The following is a 20,495-nucleotide window of genomic DNA, read 5'->3' on the forward strand; positions in this document are numbered from 1 at the left end:
ATTATATTTATTATTTGCATTTATTATTAAGACTACATTCTTTTTCTAACAAGCCTCTGTTGAGGCAAAGAAACAATAAATGGCATCAGCTGCCAGCATGTTTTTGCCCTTAACGAGTTCGGTCTTTCTACAACAAGATGGGAAATGTAAATTCTTACCTGTTTGCATGTATAATGAACATATGTTAAAATATATCTTCTTAGTTCATTGCTATTACTATAATGACATTGAGATAGTTCAGGTTAGAGATTGATTTTGCAGACACCTGATTTGTTCCACTTCTGTGATTTCAAATGTCGACTACAGTAAAAGCCATTTTTTGTTTCTTTTTAAAGAACTTTTTTTCCTTCTCTATGTTAAAACTGGCAGTATTCTTTCTTCAGTTTGTGTGGAACATTGTTCTGTTTGCACATGATATTATTACTCCACAACCAGCAAGTGTCATGATTATTTTATATTAAATAAGAGTTCTTTTCTTCTTTTGCAGGCCTTCCAGTCTCTTCCAAATACCCTGGATGAAATAGATGCTGCATTAAATGAAGAACGGTCCAGAGCCTCTTGCTTCATGGGCTTAAATGCTTCTGTATGTTGTCTAGTTTTTCTGATAGTACTTAACCCTCCCACGCTGTATTAAAGCTCAGTAATAATAAGCTAGGCAGCAGGAACAATATGTTTGAAATGCCAGAATTTGAATCTATTAGAATTTTAAGTAGAGTCTTTAAGAAAGAACAGAACATAATGTTCCCTTGCACCAAAAAATACTGTGCCTAACCTGGCAACTGTTGTTTACGTTGCCATGTGTCATTTCATCTTGCATCCAGTTCTAAAACACAGACCATAAAGCACTGTAAGCAATGTGTTGTGAAAAGTATCTTAATGTTTCCCTCTGTTTAGTAGTCCTTGACTGAATTATTTTTCATTCTTTATTTCAAAAGGTTGTGGAAGACTACACAAAACGAACTCAAGAAATAAAAGTCAAGACTGATGAGCTTAGCCAAAAGAAAAAAGAACTGGAAGACTACAAGCAAAAAATTTCAAAGGTAGAATCCTACAATTTTTACACTGCAATTGTTAAGAGTAATGCTGCTATTGCTTGGCGGCTTAAGCAAAGATTGACAATATTCTAAAGCAGATGTTTGTAAGTTTAAACATCCATAATCAGTCTCTTTAGATGGAAGTTTTAGACTATGTGCTCCTTGAAAATCTTTACCAATGAACAGTCTGACCTAATTTTTTTTTGCAATCCTTTTTCTACCTCTAAAGCAAAAAAAAAAAAAAAAAAAAGGGAAGTCAAGCAATGTGTAACTTAGTTAAACTATTTCCAGCATTTAGATAAAAAGAAAAGGTTTTAGTTGCATACACTTGTAAATATACTTCAAGCCACAGTACCATGGCATATCTGCAATTTTTAGTTTCTAACTCTAAATATATGAGCTCCTAACATGGGATATACAGTACGTATATAATGACATAGCATTGAGCAAGCTGAGGGCAGGCTTATCTTGGAAGTAGCCCCATTATTCTGAAAGGTAAGATCACATACTAGAAGCCCAGACGTGATCAAGGCAGTTAACGACTACCGGTGTGTGTCTGCCCCCTGTGTGTGGGTGGCTCACAGATAATGATGATGCAATTCACTAATTATAAAAAATAAGGGTTAATTACAGATAAGCTCAAAATCTGTTTGGAAAATTACTCTGAAAGAGTAAGGATTACTTCTACATGCTTAGACTTGGAGTTGTATTTGTAGGTTTAGATTTATTTTATATTTGTTTTGTATATTATATTCATATGGTCTAAAAATGATGTACACGAGCATGAATGACTTGTAGGTCTAATTGTAGAAGATTAGGCTACATTATTAAAACCAAGGAAACACTTTTTTTTCCTCCTCTTTATGTTTAATGGCACAGTGTATTTTGATTATTTTGTTTTTGCATTATTCTGTAGTCCTCGGGACCTAAATATCCATACTGTGCCAGTCTTAAAGGATAATTTCACCTTTGAGAACTTGTTACCTGTTCCACTTGTTTTTAGGGTGGAACATGTAACATGTTCCCACTCCCGGAGCCATTGCCTGCTCCGCTGTAATTTGTGACAGCTAGTGGGGGGGCCTGGCCACATCATTTATTCACAGAATTCTGTGAACGGGAAAACTACAAGTACTGACAGCCTTTGCAGCTGTCATCTGCTTGTTCTCAATTAACTACAGTGGCACTGTTGAGCACTGTGGAAGTTAATTCTCTCTTCCTGTCAGCATGTATCTGCCTGCCCGTATGAGGTACAATGACAAGTCTGCAGATGTTCTGCATGGCACCTGCGATCCGCTAATCATGGATGCAATGCTTTCTAGGCTGCAAATATTAAACAAAAAAAAATAAAAAAGATGATAATAAATGTACAAAAGATGTGCATTTATTATTATTTTATTTTTTTAAAGGTGAACTTCTCTTTTAAATGGTGCTTAAATGTATCTAAACCCCAAAATTTAATTTAATTTAGCGAGTACAGAAACTTTTTTCTTGCCAGAATTGAAGCAGCCTTGTCACACCATGTTAGCTAAAAATTAAAAGCAAAAATCTTATCTTTCCGGTGTAAACTGATAGTCTCATCATCTTCTATGTAATGGAGGTGAACAAAGACAGACATATTTGAATTCTATCCTGTGTGTCCACTATGGCTGCCTCCAAAAATACAGTGGGTAAATAACTTTAGACATGAAGGGACAGGAAGTATGCAATTCACAAGAATACATGGTATAAATAAATGGGAAAAGTTAAAAAGTGAAAACCATTGTGGCCAACTTATCTAGGAATTGGTAAGCTGCCATGTATAGCATTTGTGTTTGTGTTTCCACATCCACTAACAGTGAAAAGTAAAGGGGCTTAGTAATGTCACTATATTACGCTAATGAAAGCGGAATTCTAATTGATCACCATAGGTTATTGCATTCTCTTGTGAATTCTACTAGTCCTCAAGTATGTGGGCCCTTGCATATGGGAAGTAAGGTTTATCCATCACATCTTAACAGCTTGGATACATCTAACCACTTCAAAACCAGGCCAATTCTCACATACATGTAAAAATCTGCAAGAAAATTATTTGGAACCCCCAACAATATATATTTTCTGAAATCAAAGTCCATGGAGAATAAAATGGTGGATGTTAATTTTTTTTTTTAAGCCACACAAAATTTCCATAGCAGTTTATCAAAGGCAAAGTTTCAGCAAAAAATACATGGATACAGTGGACACAAACACAATAGAATACCCAATTTGTTTGTAAAATATAAGAGAAATTGGCTTGGTCAGATACGTTACAAACTGGTAACAGCTTGTAAACAAACAAATCAAAACTGGAATTGACAAATTCCTCATTGCGGATTTTGATGTCACAGAAGGGGAAGAAACAGTGGAAGTCGCTGCCTAAAAAGAATGCAACCACAATCCAGATATCACCACCACTTCCCAAGGGTGTATGTATACATATGTCGATCAGGAAGGCATTACAATGTATTTCCACTTCTGCAGTCAAATTGGGATTATGTCTTCTTTATATTAGTTTCTGTTCGCATACCATAACATGGAAAAATGTCTGCATAACTTTTTTGCTTGCTTAAAGAGCCTACTTATCTTTTCTTCAGTGCAATGTTAAGGAGGGGCTGTGGAGTTATGTTGACCATATTTAACCATATCTTCACTGTGCTGGCATATCTCATTATCAGTTTTAGTATGGATGAGCACACTGTCCTAACAAAGGGTTAAAGATCTTAAAGTGATTCTAAAGGTAAACTTGGGAAAAAAAACCGCAACATGCTATACTTACCTGCTTTGTGCAATGGTTTTGCATAGTGCAGCCCCGATCCTCTTCTTCTTGAGTCCCCCGCCTTCTTCTTGAGTCCCCCCTGCCAAATGCCTTCATAGCAAGCCACTTGCTCTGGGGGCACTTGTGTGTCTTGTTCCCGAGATGTCTCTAGGTGTCCATTGACACACAGAGTTGGCTCGGTACCACCCCCCCTTGCTCTCTCCTCACTGGTTGTGGTTGACAGCAGCAGGCGCCAATGACTTCTGCTGCTGCCTCTCTGTCCAATGAGGAGAGGGAGAGCCACTGCTTTTGTACACATTGCTGAATTGAGATCAGGCTCCGGTAAATATAAAGGGGGCTTCTCGTTGAAGGTTTTTTACCTTCATGCACAGCATGCATGAAGGTAAAAAAAACCCCAAAAACCTTGGACCTATAAATCCACTTTTAACGCTTAGCCTATAGAGTCCTATGTATAAACCTACTCAAAACAAACTAGAAAGGTAAGACATATTTTTTAATCATCTTTGGGTATACTGTGTGAATGGGAACACCTAATAAACTTTTATAGTAAGGGTTTCTCAGATTTGGCTGCAAAAGTAGAAAAAAACACTTTTTAAGTGCATGCATATAGCCCTAGTTTATCTTAAGAATGTGGCTGAATATGTCTACATGTACAGGAACAAAGAGGTAAATTCAGGGTTTATATGCATGCTGATGTGTGGACTGTGTTGGATGCAACAAATGTGAAAATCTTTGCAAGGTATGTACTTTCTACTTTATCTCCCTTTTGTCTACACAACATGGTTATCATAATCTGTTAGGTCACTCATATTCTCCGTTTTACTATATTTTCCACTGGTAATCTTCCATTAAGTATGCAGTCACACCTCTACAGGTCTGAATTTTTACTGGATCAATCCACCTTTGGGCCAATGCAGGCACAAATATGCATTAAACATTTGGGAGTTTCAGAAATCTCTTTTAGAACACTATTTTAGTTTATAGTTGTGTGACAAACGGACTTTTTTTTTAAGGTGAAACAAGACTGGCTCACACCTTTAAAGCAGTTGGTGGAGAAAATCAATGAACAGTTCAGCAGCTTCTTCAGTTCTATGCAGTGTGTAGGTGAAGTTGATCTTCATACTGAAAATGAGGTAAAGCTTTTGGCTTAGTTAAATAAATTACTAAGTATTGTCTTAATGATTAGGCTGTAATCATATTATTGGAATATGATATTTTAATGCTGGCGTTTATAGCACATTTGGATATACAGACCTATAGTTTATTGTTATGATTTCACTAGAGAGAAATTCATTGTCCTGCCCTTAGTAGATAAATTAGGTCCCTTTATTGTCTCTTTATTCCAAAAGTACATCAAAGTTTGTAAGCTGTTATATATGTATGGAAAAATGCATTAATCTAATTTTACCTGCTGATTGCAGAACTGTGATGTTTATGCTTTCATTAGGAAGATCCATGCACTTTGGGGTGAATTATATATGGATATCATCCAGTAGGGTTGAGTCCCCTTGTGAAAGTTAGGATCTGCCTTCATTATTACCTCTGACCTTGTTGATACAGTGAAAGTTTAATTACTTCTTCTCCTTGAGGGCCATTATATTGCTATTTCTATCCCACTGGAGCAAGCTAAGTTTAGGATGTTCATCTGTTATTTTGTTCTTATGAACATGATATGCTATTTATTTGACCAGGGGCCATTTTACTGTATCAGTTACTAAAAGATGTGTGAAATACTATTTTACATCAACATTGCTATAAAGTTATTATCTGTTTTTTAAATGTGGGTTCACAATAGGAGGACTATGATAAGTATGGCATAAGAATCCGCGTAAAGTTTAGAAGCAGCACACAACTTCATGAGTTGAACCCCCATCACCAGAGTGGAGGAGAGAGGAGTGTGTCCACAATGCTTTACCTTATGGCTCTTCAGGAACTCAACAGGTGCCCCTTCCGAGTGGTGGATGAAATAAACCAGGTAATGCACTAGTCACATTTTGAATGTCTTCGTACTGAAGTGGTGTTTTACTAACAAGATCAATCTTTATATTTTTCAAGGGCATGGATCCAGTGAATGAAAGAAGAGTGTTTGAAATGGTGGTGAGGACAGCCTGCAATAACAGTACTTCTCAATATTTCTTTATCACACCAAAGGTAATCATGATATACATGTGCACAATAGCAATGGACTTTGGATGCCCAACATCCATAATGAGAGCTTTTGATAAATATTTGTAGTCTACTAGTGATTGGTTGCAACCAGTTACATCGCTTCAAATCAAACAAAGTTTGTCTTGGTATGGTTTAAAAATGGTTTTTCTCTGCTGTCGGAACAGAATAGAAGTCTGATGGCATGTTTAACCACTTGAGCGCCGCAAGGTTTTACTTCCCTTCATGGCCAGGGAATTTCTTGCTATTCAGCACTGTGCTACTTTAACTGACAATTGCATGGTCATCAACACTGTACCCAAATTAAATTTATATTACTTTTTCTCTTACGTTCATTGACGGACACAGCCTCTCTTCATTTTTCATGACCAAATAGGGTTTTATAGCCTCACCTACAAGAGTAGGACACTAGGCAGAAAATAAAAAAGACTCGGCACCTCCTATGGGCAGTCCCATTTTGGCATAAAACCCCCTCTTTGCTATAGGCTCAAGTCAGTCACAAGCAGTGTCAACAGAGAAAACAACAATAGAGGGGTGGGTACTGTGTCCGTCAGTGAACTGCCTAGTGTCTTCAAGAGAATGAACATACTTTTTTATGCAGGGACTACTTGTCGCATAGCTTTCTCTTTATACTTTTTTTTTTTCTGTTTCTGTGGAGATCTTCCATCAAGAGTCGGGCTGGGCGATGGGTTGGATACTCTAGATCCAGTGGCCTCCCCAGTCTGACCAGCGTGCACAGACTGCTATCTCTGTGCTCAGTCGGCCGCAACAATGCCCCATCCTGGACCGGGGGCGGCTAGCGAGTTAAACATCTCATATGACCAGCCGCCTATAGTCTGTGTCACAGTGTTACCCTGGCCGATTGACCCCACTTTGGAGGAGGATCTGTCATGGGAGTCTTACCTGCACGCTCCAAAGGATTGATAAGTAGTTGCCCCCCTCTTCCTTCCCTGGAAGCTGTGTGGGGTGCTCCGGGTACTCCCTGGGGTGGTCGGTCCCCTCCTCCCATACAGGGCTGGGCTCCTGGACTACCCCCCTTCCCTGCTGTGATGGTTGGGTGTACTATGGTGGGGTGTTTCTCTGAGGCTACAGTGTTGCCTTAGATTGGGTTGCCCCCCTTCCCTTTCCTACCTAGGTTGCGGTACATCTCCTGTAAGTCTCTGCACCATACGGTCTGGCCTTCCCCAAAATCTAGCCCGGAGCTTTGCGGCCTATATGATTGGGTAGCGGCACCCTACCATTTTGCCTGTGCCCATGCTCTGTCCAGAGGCGGAGGTGCATGGGGCTGGCGCCATGGGCTGAGGGGTGGGACTCAGTGGGCACTATTCTGGTGAACGATCACGCCCCCATCTTTATTGTGGGCACTTTCCCTTCTCCACCTCCCAACCACGGCGAGTCCTGCTGTGTTGGCGCAGGTGGGGATTATGCTGCTGCATGATGTTATGCTTGTGTGCTGAATGTGCTGCATATGGTTGGTTGCTGAGGGTCTTCTGCAAGCCCTTGACCTTCTGAGCCAGCTGAAGGCATGGGGTGACCTGCAGGTTGCAGATTCCCAATCCCAGCTAGCAATCCTTTAGGCATACAAAAAAAATTAAAAATTACAGTAATGAAATCCGTTTTCGGCCAGTTACCCTAGCAAGTGAGTGTGGACAGTACAGTGGCTGGATGCTTTGTCCTTCTCGCTGGGATTACGCAGACGCTGGTGCCATGTACATTCTCATGGACCTAGTGTGTTTTCTGGGCTCCCCTTTCAGGTTATGTGTTTGAATCTCGCATATGACCTGCGTTTTTGTATTTCGCATATGACCTGCGGTTGGTTCTCTGCTGGCACTGCTTGGGGGGCTCAGGCTAGTTGGATAACTACTCTGTGATGTTGCCTATGTAGCAGCTTGGGATGGCGGATGCATTGCATCCAATTATGGCAATTGGTGGTGGGTCTTTGCCTGGTAGGGGTCATCTGGGCTTCCGTGGTGGTGGCGGTAAACCACACCAGGTTTGCTCTTGCCTGCTCGGCCCTGCAGCCAGTGTTGGCCTAAGCCCTAGTGCCACAGGCACTCACTGGGGGGACCTGGCTGTTGCCTCACGTCTACTGCAGAGTGGTATCCTCAGCCATTAAAGATTTCCCCTCCTTTAGGGTCCCTGTAGGTGCAGTGCGGGGTGGTAGCCTGTTTTTATCTTCTCTGTGGCTCTTCAGCAAGTGTGGCCACAACCCTGGTGTTCCAGACACTGCCCTCCTGGACTTTGGCCTGCGCTAAGCCTTGCCTAGTCGGTTCCCCAAGCGTATAGCGCACTATTGGACTATATGGTCCAGGGATTGATGCACGCCTGTGACGTGTCCCTCATGCAGTTCTTCACCTTTCCAGACTTGCCATTGCAGCTGCGGTGCTTTGGTGGGGTCCCTTGGCTAAGGGCTCCAAACCCTTACAACCGATTGGTGCCACGTGTTCCTGGCCCAGGAAGCCCTCCAAGTCACTGGCTGTGTCCTCATGGGCATGTAGGTTTGCCTCCTCCCATTTCTGTGGTAAGGGGTCCCTTTCGCTGGTTTCAGGTCCATGGACCATCCTCTTTCCTGTCAAGTGGGTCCACGGAGTTGTTCCCTTTGACTGTGAACTAGTATTCCTCTCGTTCCTGCCAGACAGAATTTGTTTCCAGGCTGTTAAGTTCCCAGGAAGGACAGGATTTGCTGTTCCAGGTTCTCAAGGATTTCCATGCCTGCATGCGGGTTTCAGAGTTCCATGTGGCCTCCGTTTGCTTAGGTTTGGCCTCTCTCCACTGGGAGATTGTCTGGCTGCCATAGATTTCTAGTGCACTTCCCTGCACATTCCTATCTGTTAGGGACAGCAGTGTTTCGTACATTTTACTTGGGGATGTGCGTTCTTACCTGGTGGCGCTTTTTTTTTTTGCCTGGTCATCCTCAGGTGCTTACCAAGGTCTTGGTCCCAATCCTTTTCTTGCTGGGACAACGAGGGATTGCAATGATCAATTACCTGGATAACCTGCCTCTACGTGTGAAAACTCGTTCGTCTCTGATGAACAGTGTGAAGATCTCCAAGCATTTCCTACAGGACTTTACTGGTATCCTGAACCTCAGGAGGTCTGTGTTGACCCCATCCAAGCGCTGGGAGTATCTGGGGCTGATGCTCGATTTAGAGCAGGCCGAGGTGTTCCTCTCATCAGACATAATCCAAAAGATCTGGTTGGCGATCTGGCGGCTCTTATCTGACAAGTGGCCCTCCCTACCTTGTTACATGCAGGCTTTAGATCTGATACTGGCTATGTTCAAGCAGTTCCGTATGCCCAGTTCCATACGGGAGTTACAGAAGGAACTCCTATCCACATGAAACAGGTCTGCCGCTTCTTCGGATAATTGGATTCCTCTGGAGCAGTTGACAAAGGCCTCTTTACACTGGTTGCGGTCTCCATCTCTACAGGCCGGGAAGTCCTTTGTTCCTATGCTGGACAGTAATCGAGACGGACACCAACCAATTAGGTTTGGAGGGTAGTATTTGCACTCGAGGTTGGCCCAAGACCTCTGGACACTGGAGGAAGCTTGACTACCGTTTGATGTCCTGGGGCTTTGAGTGATCGGGTTGGCCCTGGCTCACTGGACCAGCAGTGCTGGAGGCATCTCTCATCCTTATAGGTTCGGAACGATGTGTTCCGACTCTGTCCACTGTACACATTCTTGGTGTAGAATACTATCAGGCTGATTATCTCCGCTGTCTACGCTGGTTCAGAGGGAGTGGTCCCTGCACCCGGAGGTGTTCCATCAGCTCTGTCTTCGCTGGGGGGGTGCTGGATCTGGATCTTCTGGCATACTGCCTCAACCGGAAAGTTACGAATTCTGTGGCGAGAACGTTGGATCTTTTAATGGACGTGATGGATGCGCTGGTAGCACCGTGGGAGCAGTTCCGTCTTATCTACCCTTTTCTGCCTCTGAGGCTGATTCCTCATCAGCGGCACAGGAATGAAACCAAAGGAATCCTTGTCATTCTGATGTCCGTAGACTAGTTTTTGTCACGCGTGGTACACTAACGTGGTGCAGTTGGTGGCAGATGCTCCCTGGCAACTGTCCTAGAGACCGGTCTTACAGCCTGCATTACTGTTGCCGGCTTTTATAGCTTTTGCCTATTGAGAGCAAGGTTCTAAAGGACAGGGGGTTGTCTTGTGCGGTAGGGCGTGGCGTAACGCGTAGATGTGCTGTAGTGTCGTGGTGACGCACTTCTGATCCAGCGTCATCTTGCTACACCAGAGTGCCTCAGTACACCCATGTGAGGTGTTACAGGCTTTATCTGTCTGTGCTCAAAACGTGAGTTGTTACTTGGCGTTTTAATTTATAATAAATGAAGTATACAGTTTGCACTATGGAGGATCTCTGTGCTCTTATTTTATGGCCATCACTACCCCATGAGTATTAAAACCTAATAACAGTGGTACCTGTCCATGGAGGAGTAGTATATGGTGGAGGAGAGAGTACTGAAGAGTGTGGAGGAACCTTTCACTCGGAGAGAGCGTGCAGGGTCCAGGGGTGACCTGTAAGGCATTTTGGCCCCTGTGGGTCGCAGGGGGAAGGTGAGCGGGCATGCTAGCCACATAAGGATTATCACCTACCACCTGCACTGGCACAGAAGCATGTGTTCTCATTGTTCCTAGTGTGTTCAACAAAGTATAATTCACACTGAATATTGTGGACATTTTATTATCACTGCTACTATAACCACTGATAAGAGGAGACCTATACTCCATAGAGTGAATCACTGTGTCACGATATAGTTGAGTTGCAGATATTTAAGCTCAACACATAGTGCACCGCTCACGGTTAAAAGCCACCGTACCTGTTTTGGATGTATATTTGATATTTACTGAGCATTTTTGTTTGGGATTGACTTTTGAGAATATTTTAGCGCTACATCAATATTTAATCAATTGCATGTATAAATCCATCTGAAGGTGAGGATTGGATGTTAGCAGCTGTGTGTACTATTCACAATAGATCTAGCAGCGCAGGTGGATATATTATTTATTTAACCACTTCCTGTCCGGACACTTTTACCCCTTCCTGTCCAGGGCAATTTTTAGCTTTCAGCGCTATCACACTTTGAATGATAATTGCGCGGTCATGCAATACTGTACCCATATGAATTTTTTACCATTTTTTTGAGACAGATAAAGCTTTATTTTGGTGGTATTTATTCAACGCTGGGATTTTTATTTTTTTTTACTATGTAAATGAAAAAGTTCAAAAATTTTGAAAAAAAAGTGTTTTTTTAAATAAAATTTTGCAAATAAATAACATTTCATCATAAATCTTAGCCAAAATTTATTCCGTTATTTTTTTAGTAAAAAAAAAAAATCCAAATTAGTTTATAACCAAAAATTATAATTTTTAAACTTTTTTTTTACATTTTATTTTATTTTTTTTATATTATTTATTTTTTTTTTTTTTACATACTGTCACCGTAGCAGTACACTGTCATATGAATTTTTTACCATTTTTTTGAGACACATAAAGCTTTATTTTGGTGGTATTTATTCACCGCTGGGATTTTTATTTTTTTTGCTATGTAAATGAAAAAGTTCAAAAAGTTTAAAAAAAAGTGTTTTTTTTAATAAAATTTTGCAAATAAATAATATTTCATCATAAATCTTAGCCAAAATTTATTATTTTTTTAGTAAAAAATCCAAATTAGTTTATAACCAAAAATTATAATTTTTAAACATTTTTTTTTACATTTTATTTTATTTTTTTTATATTATTATTTTTTATTTTTATTTTTTTTTTTACATACTGTCACCCTAGCAGTACACTGTCACCATGGTGACACTGTACTACTTGTGGAGGGTGATGAAGATTTTTTTTTTACACTGATTTCTTTTACACCCATATAGGATGTAAAAGCAATCATTTCTCTTTCTCTCTGTCTGCATTCTTGCAGTCATTGAGAATTACTGAGTGAGCTGTGAGTGGTCACAGCTTGTCACATGGTACAAGGCTGTTGTGAATAGCCTTGTACCATGTGACCTCTGTGATCATTCACAGATTTCACACATAGTAAGCAATGATGTCACAAGTGACATCTTGCTTACTACTTTGCATGTGATCACTGATTCGCCAATCAGTGATCACATGATCGGGACCTCGTACAGAGGTCCCGTCCGATGATCGGTGTTTCACTGTGTCCGGAGGACACAGCGGGCACCGGATCGCGTTGGTGCGCGCTCCCAGTGAGCGCGCACAGCTAGAAAAGGCGGGTGCCGTTTATGAACGGCAACCCGACCCTGGACTGCCACCGCCCTGCCGTTTATAAACAGCAGGCGGACGGCAGGAGGTTAATAAGTGTATATTAATTGGTTTATGCGAAGGTTATAGCATCTACAAATGATGGTGTATATATACTAGAATTTACGCAGCTATAGACGCTATATTGTAATGTTGATGATCAGCGACTTATAATGAGACTGTGATAACATGACTGGCAATCTGGTGCTAACAGACACTAGCTGGGAGTGTCATTAACTGACACTGATGTTGTTTGTGACATTAATACAGTGATTAGTGATAATACTGTACACTGACACTGTACTAATCACACTGGCTGGGAAAGGGTTAGCATCTAGGGGCAATCAAGTGGTTACCTGTGTGCCTAACAAGTGTAATGTGTCTAATGTGTGCTGCTTTTACTTACTAATCTGGCTGTTTTTTCTCCCTGCTTTTCAGAGAGAAGAAACAGCCAGATCGCTGTTCCTATGTACACAGAGTTCTGTGTGTGTGTGTGTGTGTGTGTGTGTGTGTTTTTTTTTTTAAACAGAGAACTCTGTGTGATTGGACACAGCCAATCAGCAATGTTCAGCTGAAATCTGCTGCTAAACCCATGCTGTCCAATCACAGCATGGGTTGGAAGGGGGTGGCCACATTCACACACCAAACCCAGTGGAAGGGTGATCACGTACATGTACGTGACTCTGCCTGTACCCGCAACCCGACCGCCAGCCTGCTTGCAGTATATTTTCTGTGAGCTGTCGCCAGCTGGTTAAGTGAAGAATGTCAGGAAAAGGCAGGGTCACTGCCAATGCTGACTTGTTAAAGATGCATGCTCTGGGATTATCACCTTCCATATTATATCTTTACTTTGTTACTTAGTAGGTCACTGAGTATAATGCAGCATGAAAAGTGCCAGGACACCTGACATCAGCACTTGTGTTTCAGGGCAGTGACTCACTGAAAAGCTGGTGAAATGAGGCTTTTTGTGTCTGTTAATAACTCTTAATTTGTTTACGCTGAAATTAATTATTAATAGATTCATGTTTTAACCCATTTATGCTGGCCTCACATGTATATATGGGTTGTCACTGAGGAGACGGGAGGGGTTCTGAGGTGCCTCATGTGCAATGGCGTTTATGTTAGAGGTTTGCTTCAGCACAAAGACTGAGCTGTCACAAAACAGCTCCTTCTCTTGTATGTACGATAGGAAGATGGCAAACTCACCTCCCATACATGATTGGCTAGCACAGTGATCACTCAGGAAAACCCACTCTAAACTTTTCTTCACCTTCTGAATTGAGAAAATAAACACTGAATCTTTTTCTCCTAGTCAGAGGAAAAAAGTGATTATAATAATGTTACAAAAGCATGACTGGGGTTAGTATATTTTTTAGGTATGATAATAAAAGTGCATTATTGTTTCTAAGCCTTTCTAGAAACAATAGCAAAGATATAGTCCTGGAAGCTACAGGCCAGTCAGTCTAACATCAATAGTATGTAAACTGTTGGAGGGGATGATAAGAGATTATAACTAAGAGTTTGCACATGATATTAGTAGCATTAGTAATAATCAGCATGGATTTATGAAGGACCGTTCTTGCCAGACCAATCTGCTAACATTTTATGAGGAAGTGAGGTGTAATCTTGACAATGGAAGGCCTTTGGATGTGGTGTAAATTGATTTTTCAAAAGCATTTGATACAGTTCCACATAAATGCTTAATTTACAAATTGAGGTCTGTTGGCTTAGACCAGGGGTCTCCAGACTGCGGCCAGATGTGGCCCTTTGCTTGCTTTTATCTGACCCTTGGGGCATTTTTCCTTCCACTGATATGAAGCATCATTCCTCCCACTGACACCAACGATGGGGCGCTATTCCTCCCACTCACACCAACGATGGGGCGCTATTCCTCCCACTGACACCAACGATGGGGCGCTATTCCTCCCACTGACACCAACGATGGGGCGCTGTTCCTCCCACTGACACCAACGATGGGGCGCTGTTCCTCCCACTGACACCAGCGACTGGGCGCTGTTCCTCCCACTGACACCAGCGACTGGGCGCTGTTCCTCCCACTGACACCAGCGACTGGGCGCTGTTCCTCCCACTGACACCAGCGACTGGGCGCTGTTCCTCCCACTGACACCAGCGACTGGGCGCTGTTCCTCCCACTGACACCAGCGACTGGGCGCTGTTCCTCCCACTGACACCAGCGACTGGGCGCTGTTCCTCCCACTGACACCAGCGACTGGGCGCTGTTCCTCCCACTGACACCAGCGACTGGGCGCTGTTCCTCCCACTGACACCAGCGACTGGGCGCTGTTCCTCCCACTGACACCAGCGACTGGGCGCTGTTCCTCACACTGATACCAGCGACTGGGCGCTGTTCCTCACACTGACACCAGCAATGGGGCAGTATTCCTTCCACTGATACCAGAAATGGGGAACTAATTACCCCACTGACACGAACGATGGGGCACTGTTCTTCCCACTGACCACCAAACCTAGGGTATTGTTTACTCCCACTGATGCCAATGGGACTCCCACTGGCCACAATCTTGCCCTCCTAAAGTTTGAAGGGCAGTAAACTGGCACTTTGTTTCAAAAGTTTGGAGATCCCTAGCTTAGACCATAGTATATGCACCTGGATAAAAAAATGGTTACAGGGGTGAACACAAAGGGTAGTTATAAATAGCAAGTACTCAGAGTGGTCTGGAGTGGTAAGTGGGGTACCCCAGGGCTCTGTCCTGTTAAGTTATGCATAAATGATTAAACAAAAATGTGATGCGCTAACTCCTCAAATTGTGAAAACATAAACTCTAAAAGAAACATGCAGTGTCAGTCCAAAAAAAAGATTGCAAACATGAAATAGTATCAGTCCAATCCAACATATGTTGTGCTATCATCTAGCAATATTCAACGCCATGCTTGAATTGTGGCCCCACTCCCTGCTCACCTTGATGTTTGACATATAAATTATAATAGGCCAAACGCGCTTTTAGAAGGGCTATGTAGCCTCCAAATTTCTGATCCATATAGTGTTCCTTCTGTGTGCTATATCTTCATAGGACCTTTGGCTCCAAAACAGAAAATATACCATAGTGCAACACCATTTTTATAGAATTGCTAATTATACGCACTGAGATATGCTATCATATTAATGGAAAAAATGTGCTCCAAAGTGTAATAATCAAATGGTGGCATTTCTCCACCATGCCGACTAAACCATAGTGTTTCCCATCACCGAATTAGGTGCACCATACACTCACCTTCTTCCTTGACCTATCAAATAGGTCACAGACACTTAGGGATACTGAATGACTTCTGCTGATCCACTGCTGGCCTTTAGTGGCTATTTCCTTGACTCTGGCCCTTTAAGGGAACGAGCTCCAGGATATCCAATAGGATTATGTGGTATATGATCAGGGAGGAAATGAACAGATCATAGTGCAACCCCAAAAATCATACACTGCTTTATTTAATTAGAAATAAACTCACAAGGATATTAAAACTAGCATGACCATAGCTATCAATCAAAATGGTTCCTCACATCGCTCGGGCCGGAAGTGATGGCACCAGGCTCCGCCTGACGCGTTGAAACACTGATCATGTGACTTCTATTATTCATAAATGATATAGAGGTCGGCATCCAGAAAGTATTCACAGCACTTAACTTTTGCCACATTGTGTTATGTTACAGCCTTATTCCACAATGGATTAAATTCATTTTTTTCCTCAACATTCTACAAACAATACCCCATAATGACAACGTGAAAGAGGTTAGTTTTGAACTTTTATTAAAAATAAAAAAAAACGGGAAAAAAACACATGTACAGAAGTATTCACAGCCTTTGCTCAATACTTTGTTGAAGCACCTTTAGCACCATTATCAGCCTCAAGTCATTTTGTTCCTGCCACTGAAAAACATCCCCACAGCATGATGCTGCCACCACTGTGCTTCACTGTAGGGATGGTATTGGCCAGGTGGTGAGCAGTGCCTGGTTTCCTCCAGACATGACGCTTGGCATTCAGGCCAAAGAGTTCAATCTTTGTTTCATCAGACCAGAGAGTTTTGTTTCTCATGGTCTGAGAGTCCCTCATGTGCCTTTTGGCAAACTCCAAGAGGACTGGCATTGCCTTTTACTGAGGAGTGGCTTCCATCTGGCCTCTCTACCATACAGGCCTGATTGGTGGAGTGCTGCAGAGATGGTTGTTCTTCTGAAAGGTTCTCCTCTCTCCATTGAGAAACACTGGAGCTCTTTCAGAGTAACCATCGGGTGCTTGGTTACCTCCCTGGCTAAGGCCCTTCTCCCTCGATCGCTCATTTTGGCTAAGTGGCCCACTCTATGAAGATTCTTGGTGGTTCCAAACTTCTTCCATTTAAGAATGGTGGAGGCCACTGTGCTCATTGGGACCTTCAGTGCTGTAGAAATTTTTCTGTACCCTTCCCTAGATCTGTGGCTTGATACAATCTTGTCTTGGAGGTCTACGGACAATTCCTTGGACTTCATGGCCTGGTTTGTGCTCTGACATGCACTGTTAACTGTGGGACCTTATATAGACAGGTTTATGCCTTTCCTAATCATGTTCAATCAACTGAATTTCCCACAGGTGGACTCCGATCAAGTTGTGGAAACAGCTCAATTTTGAGTGTCATGGCAAAGGCTTTGAATACTTATGTACATGTGTTTTTTTTTAGTATTTTATTTTTAATGAATTGCAAAGATTTCAAACAAACCTCTTTCACGTTGTCATTATGGGGTATTGTTTGTAGAATGTTGAGGAAATAAATTAACTGAATCCATTTTGGAATTAGGCTGTAACATAAAATGTGGCAAAAGTTAAGCACTGTGAATACTTTCTGGATGCAATGTAGCTCAATTTCAGTAGTGTTTGCTGACGATACAAAGCTAAGCAGGGCAATAACTTCACAGCAGGATATAGAAGACTTACAAGCAGACCTCAATAAAATCATGGTGTGTGCAACTACATGGCAAATGAGGTTTAATGATGAAAAATGTAAAGTAATGCAATGGGGGGGGGGGGGCAAAAAATATGAAGGCAATTTACTCGCTAAGAGGAGAGCCATTGGGGGATTCAAGGATCGAAAAGAATCTGGGGGTCATAGTAGATCACAGGCTCAGCAATGGCATGCATAAAAAAGGTGATTTGCTCAAGAGATAAAACTATAATTCTACCACTTTACAAAACTCTGGTTTGCCAACATCTGGAGTATGTGTCCAGTTCTGGTCACCTATCCTTTGGAAGGATGTGCTGGAGCTGAAGAGTGTCCAGAGAAGGGCAACAAAGCTAATGAGGGGGCTGGAGGACCTCAGTTATGAGGAACGACTACAGATATTAAACTTGATCTCCCTGGAGAAGAGACACTAGAGAGGAGATATGCCTCAATGGTGATCTCAACATGGTGAGAAGCTTCAGGGAGGTTAAGAAAACACATGGTCACTCCATAATATTGGAGGAGAAGCGGTTTTACCCTGTCCCAAGAACAGAAAAACCTCTCTAGCAATACACACCAAACTGAGCATGTGCAGAGTGTCTCCACACCATATGTCTTATCAGAAGATAAGAGGGGGACACTGGAAGAAGGGGAGGATCAGAAAAGTCAGGCTCAAACAGCGTTTTTACACAATGCAGAGGATTAACCCCTTAGGTTCCACAGTGAGTATAACAAGCATGCTTTACTGCATATACAGACTGATTTCACTGTTGTGGGTTTAGTAACACTTTAACTTTGCTTATTGGATATGACACAGCACACGTCAGCATTACCAAAATCACATTTTATTTCAGTAAAAAAATAAAATAAAATAGTGTCCCTTTTTTGCTATGAATAAAACAAATTCTGGTTCTTCTTTCTACAACCTAAGCAGCCTAGATCACATGGTCAATGACAACCAAAAACATTAAAAAGATAGTAGTTCCTCTATGCTATTATGCTGCAAGCAAACATCTGAATGCACAGATAATATATATTAGGAAGAACATTCTCTTTCTATCCTTCTGGTCCTGAGACTTTTTCAGCAAGACAGATCACTATTACAATTAAGGAATGCATTGCTAACACAACCCTGCATTAGCCTGTTAATTGGACAATGAAGGAGCAGCAGGAGAATTATGAAATGTTTCATCTGCTTGACTGGCTATCCCCTTCTGCCAGCATTTTCCTCATAATTTTTTTTCACCTCACCTAATGGACTCCAAGTGCTGCTTCTCTCTCTCTCCCAGGATAAGTGCTTCTGTATAAGGGATTGTAAGAGGCAAATATCAAGTCAATGTAAGTACTTACAATGGCTGCATTTAAGCAGTACAGTTACCAGCTTATTAATGAATACAGAGCTCCTTTAAATTTGTGTATTTATATCTGCTGGAGTTCAGCCTTAATGTTAGAGAAGAAAATGCAGAATTGGGTGATCAACGCTACTACCTCTTTTAGTGGTAGTGGGACAATGTATTGTAAAATCTTGGATGAGAACCTTCTTCCCTCAGCCAGAAGACTGAAGTTGGGTTGTGGACTGTTCTTCCAGCATGACAATGACCCAAAACATACCACCAAGGCAACAAAGGAGTGGCTCAAGAAGGACATTAAGTTCATGGAGTGGCCTAGCCAGTCTCCAGACCTTAATCCTATAGAAAATGTATGCAGGGAGCTGAAGCTTCATGTTGCCAAGCGACAGCCAAGAAAAAGATTTAGAGAAGATCTGTAAAGAAGAGTGGACCAAAATCCCTCCTGAGATGTGTGCAAACCTGGAGACCAACTACAAGAAACGTCTTACCTCTGTGCTTGCCAACATGGGATTTGCCACCAAGTACTAAGTCATGTTTTGCTTTGGGATCAAATACTTATTTTACTCACTGAACTGCAACTCAATTTATAACATTTGTATTGTGGTTTTTCTGGATTTTTGGTTAATATTCTGTATCTATCATTTAAAATTCATCTATGATAAAAATTATTGACCCTTCATTACTTTGTAAGTGGGTAAACTTACAAAATCTGCAGGGGATCAAATAATAATTTTCCACACTGTATATGCACATTGCACTTTTAGATATTGTTCACACTATAGATTTTGTAGGGATTAAGAGGTAGTCGATCTGTTCACTTAATTCTGCATAATTTTGGTGGTATACATCAAACAGGATAGCAGCCACACTATATTTTTTTAACCCATTAGTGAGACTATGGCACAGTTCTGATTACTTTTCTTGCATTAGAGAAGTAATTATCTGCCTGATGTTCTGTTTAGTGTTTCTACAGAAGCCTTCAGGTGATCTGGAGAATATGTTAACCCGCCTTGAAATCTTGATGATACACCACCTCTTGTCCTATTAGAGTAGTCTAGTGTGAATAGTTCTCAGCAATCTTCTTTTTGAAGGGGAACAGCATATATATTTTTCTTCTTTTTTCTTGGAGAACAGATTGACAAATATTAACACCAGTACTTTCAGGAAACTAGTGGCTTAAAGGATACTGCCCGAGTTGTCAGAGCAAAATACACCTTATGGCACAGCTGGGTATGCTGTCCTTCCTGAGAGTTGTTTGTGGCAGAGCTTTCTTTAAAAGAGAAGTATGGTCTTGTACAAACAAACATTTATACTTGCCTAGGTGGATGCAGCATCTATCTGTTGCTACATTTGTTCTCTGCCGGCTCTACAGTGAGAACTGAGAAATCAAACACCGTTGATCGCTCAGTTCTTCTCTTTCTGCTCTGAGCAGAGAGCCATGACTGTCAATCTCTGTCGCCGATTCAGGATACTAGGTGGATCCTGACCATTTGCTTAGGATCTTTTCAGAAATGGCTTTGGCTATACTTCTCCTTTTTAACCACTTTACCACCACATCAATTCTGACACTTATCACATATACAGTGGGGAAAATAATTATTTGATCCACTGCAGATTTTGTAAGTTTGCCCACTTACAAAGAAATTAAGGGTTTATAATTTTTATCAAAGGTGAATATTAAATGATATAGACGGAATATCAACCAAAAAACACAATACAAATAAATTAAGTTGCCGTTTAGTGAGTAAAATAAGTATTTGATCCCCTACCAACCAACAATAATTCTGACTCCCACAGACAGGCTATGTGCTCCTGTGGTACACAGTCCTGTCAATTTACGAAGGTGCTCCTAACGACAACTCGTTATGTGTATAAAAGACACCTGTCCACAGAATCTCTTTCTTCCATTCAAACCTCACCACCATGGGCAAGACCA

The 20,495-nt window shown here is 41.6% G+C and overlaps 1 protein-coding gene across 1 annotated transcript in view; it reads left to right on the forward strand.

Annotated features, from left to right (window-relative positions):
- The window catches only part of SMC5 (structural maintenance of chromosomes 5), a 117,749-nt gene that overhangs the window by 85,579 nt on the left and 11,675 nt on the right, over nt 1-20,495 (forward strand). Inside the window, exons 19-23 of the mRNA XM_089691060.1 lie at nt 488-583; nt 936-1,040; nt 4,839-4,958; nt 5,621-5,800; nt 5,881-5,976. Of these exons, the coding sequence (XP_089547186.1) occupies nt 488-583; nt 936-1,040; nt 4,839-4,958; nt 5,621-5,800; nt 5,881-5,976 (597 nt within the window). The remainder of the gene's footprint in view (nt 1-487; nt 584-935; nt 1,041-4,838; nt 4,959-5,620; nt 5,801-5,880; nt 5,977-20,495) is intronic.

Source organism: Staurois parvus, unplaced genomic scaffold (genome assembly GCF_062004578.1).
Source record: "Staurois parvus isolate SC_StPar_1 unplaced genomic scaffold, SC_StPar_1.0 ptg000549l, whole genome shotgun sequence".
NCBI lineage: Eukaryota > Metazoa > Chordata > Amphibia > Anura > Ranidae > Staurois > Staurois parvus.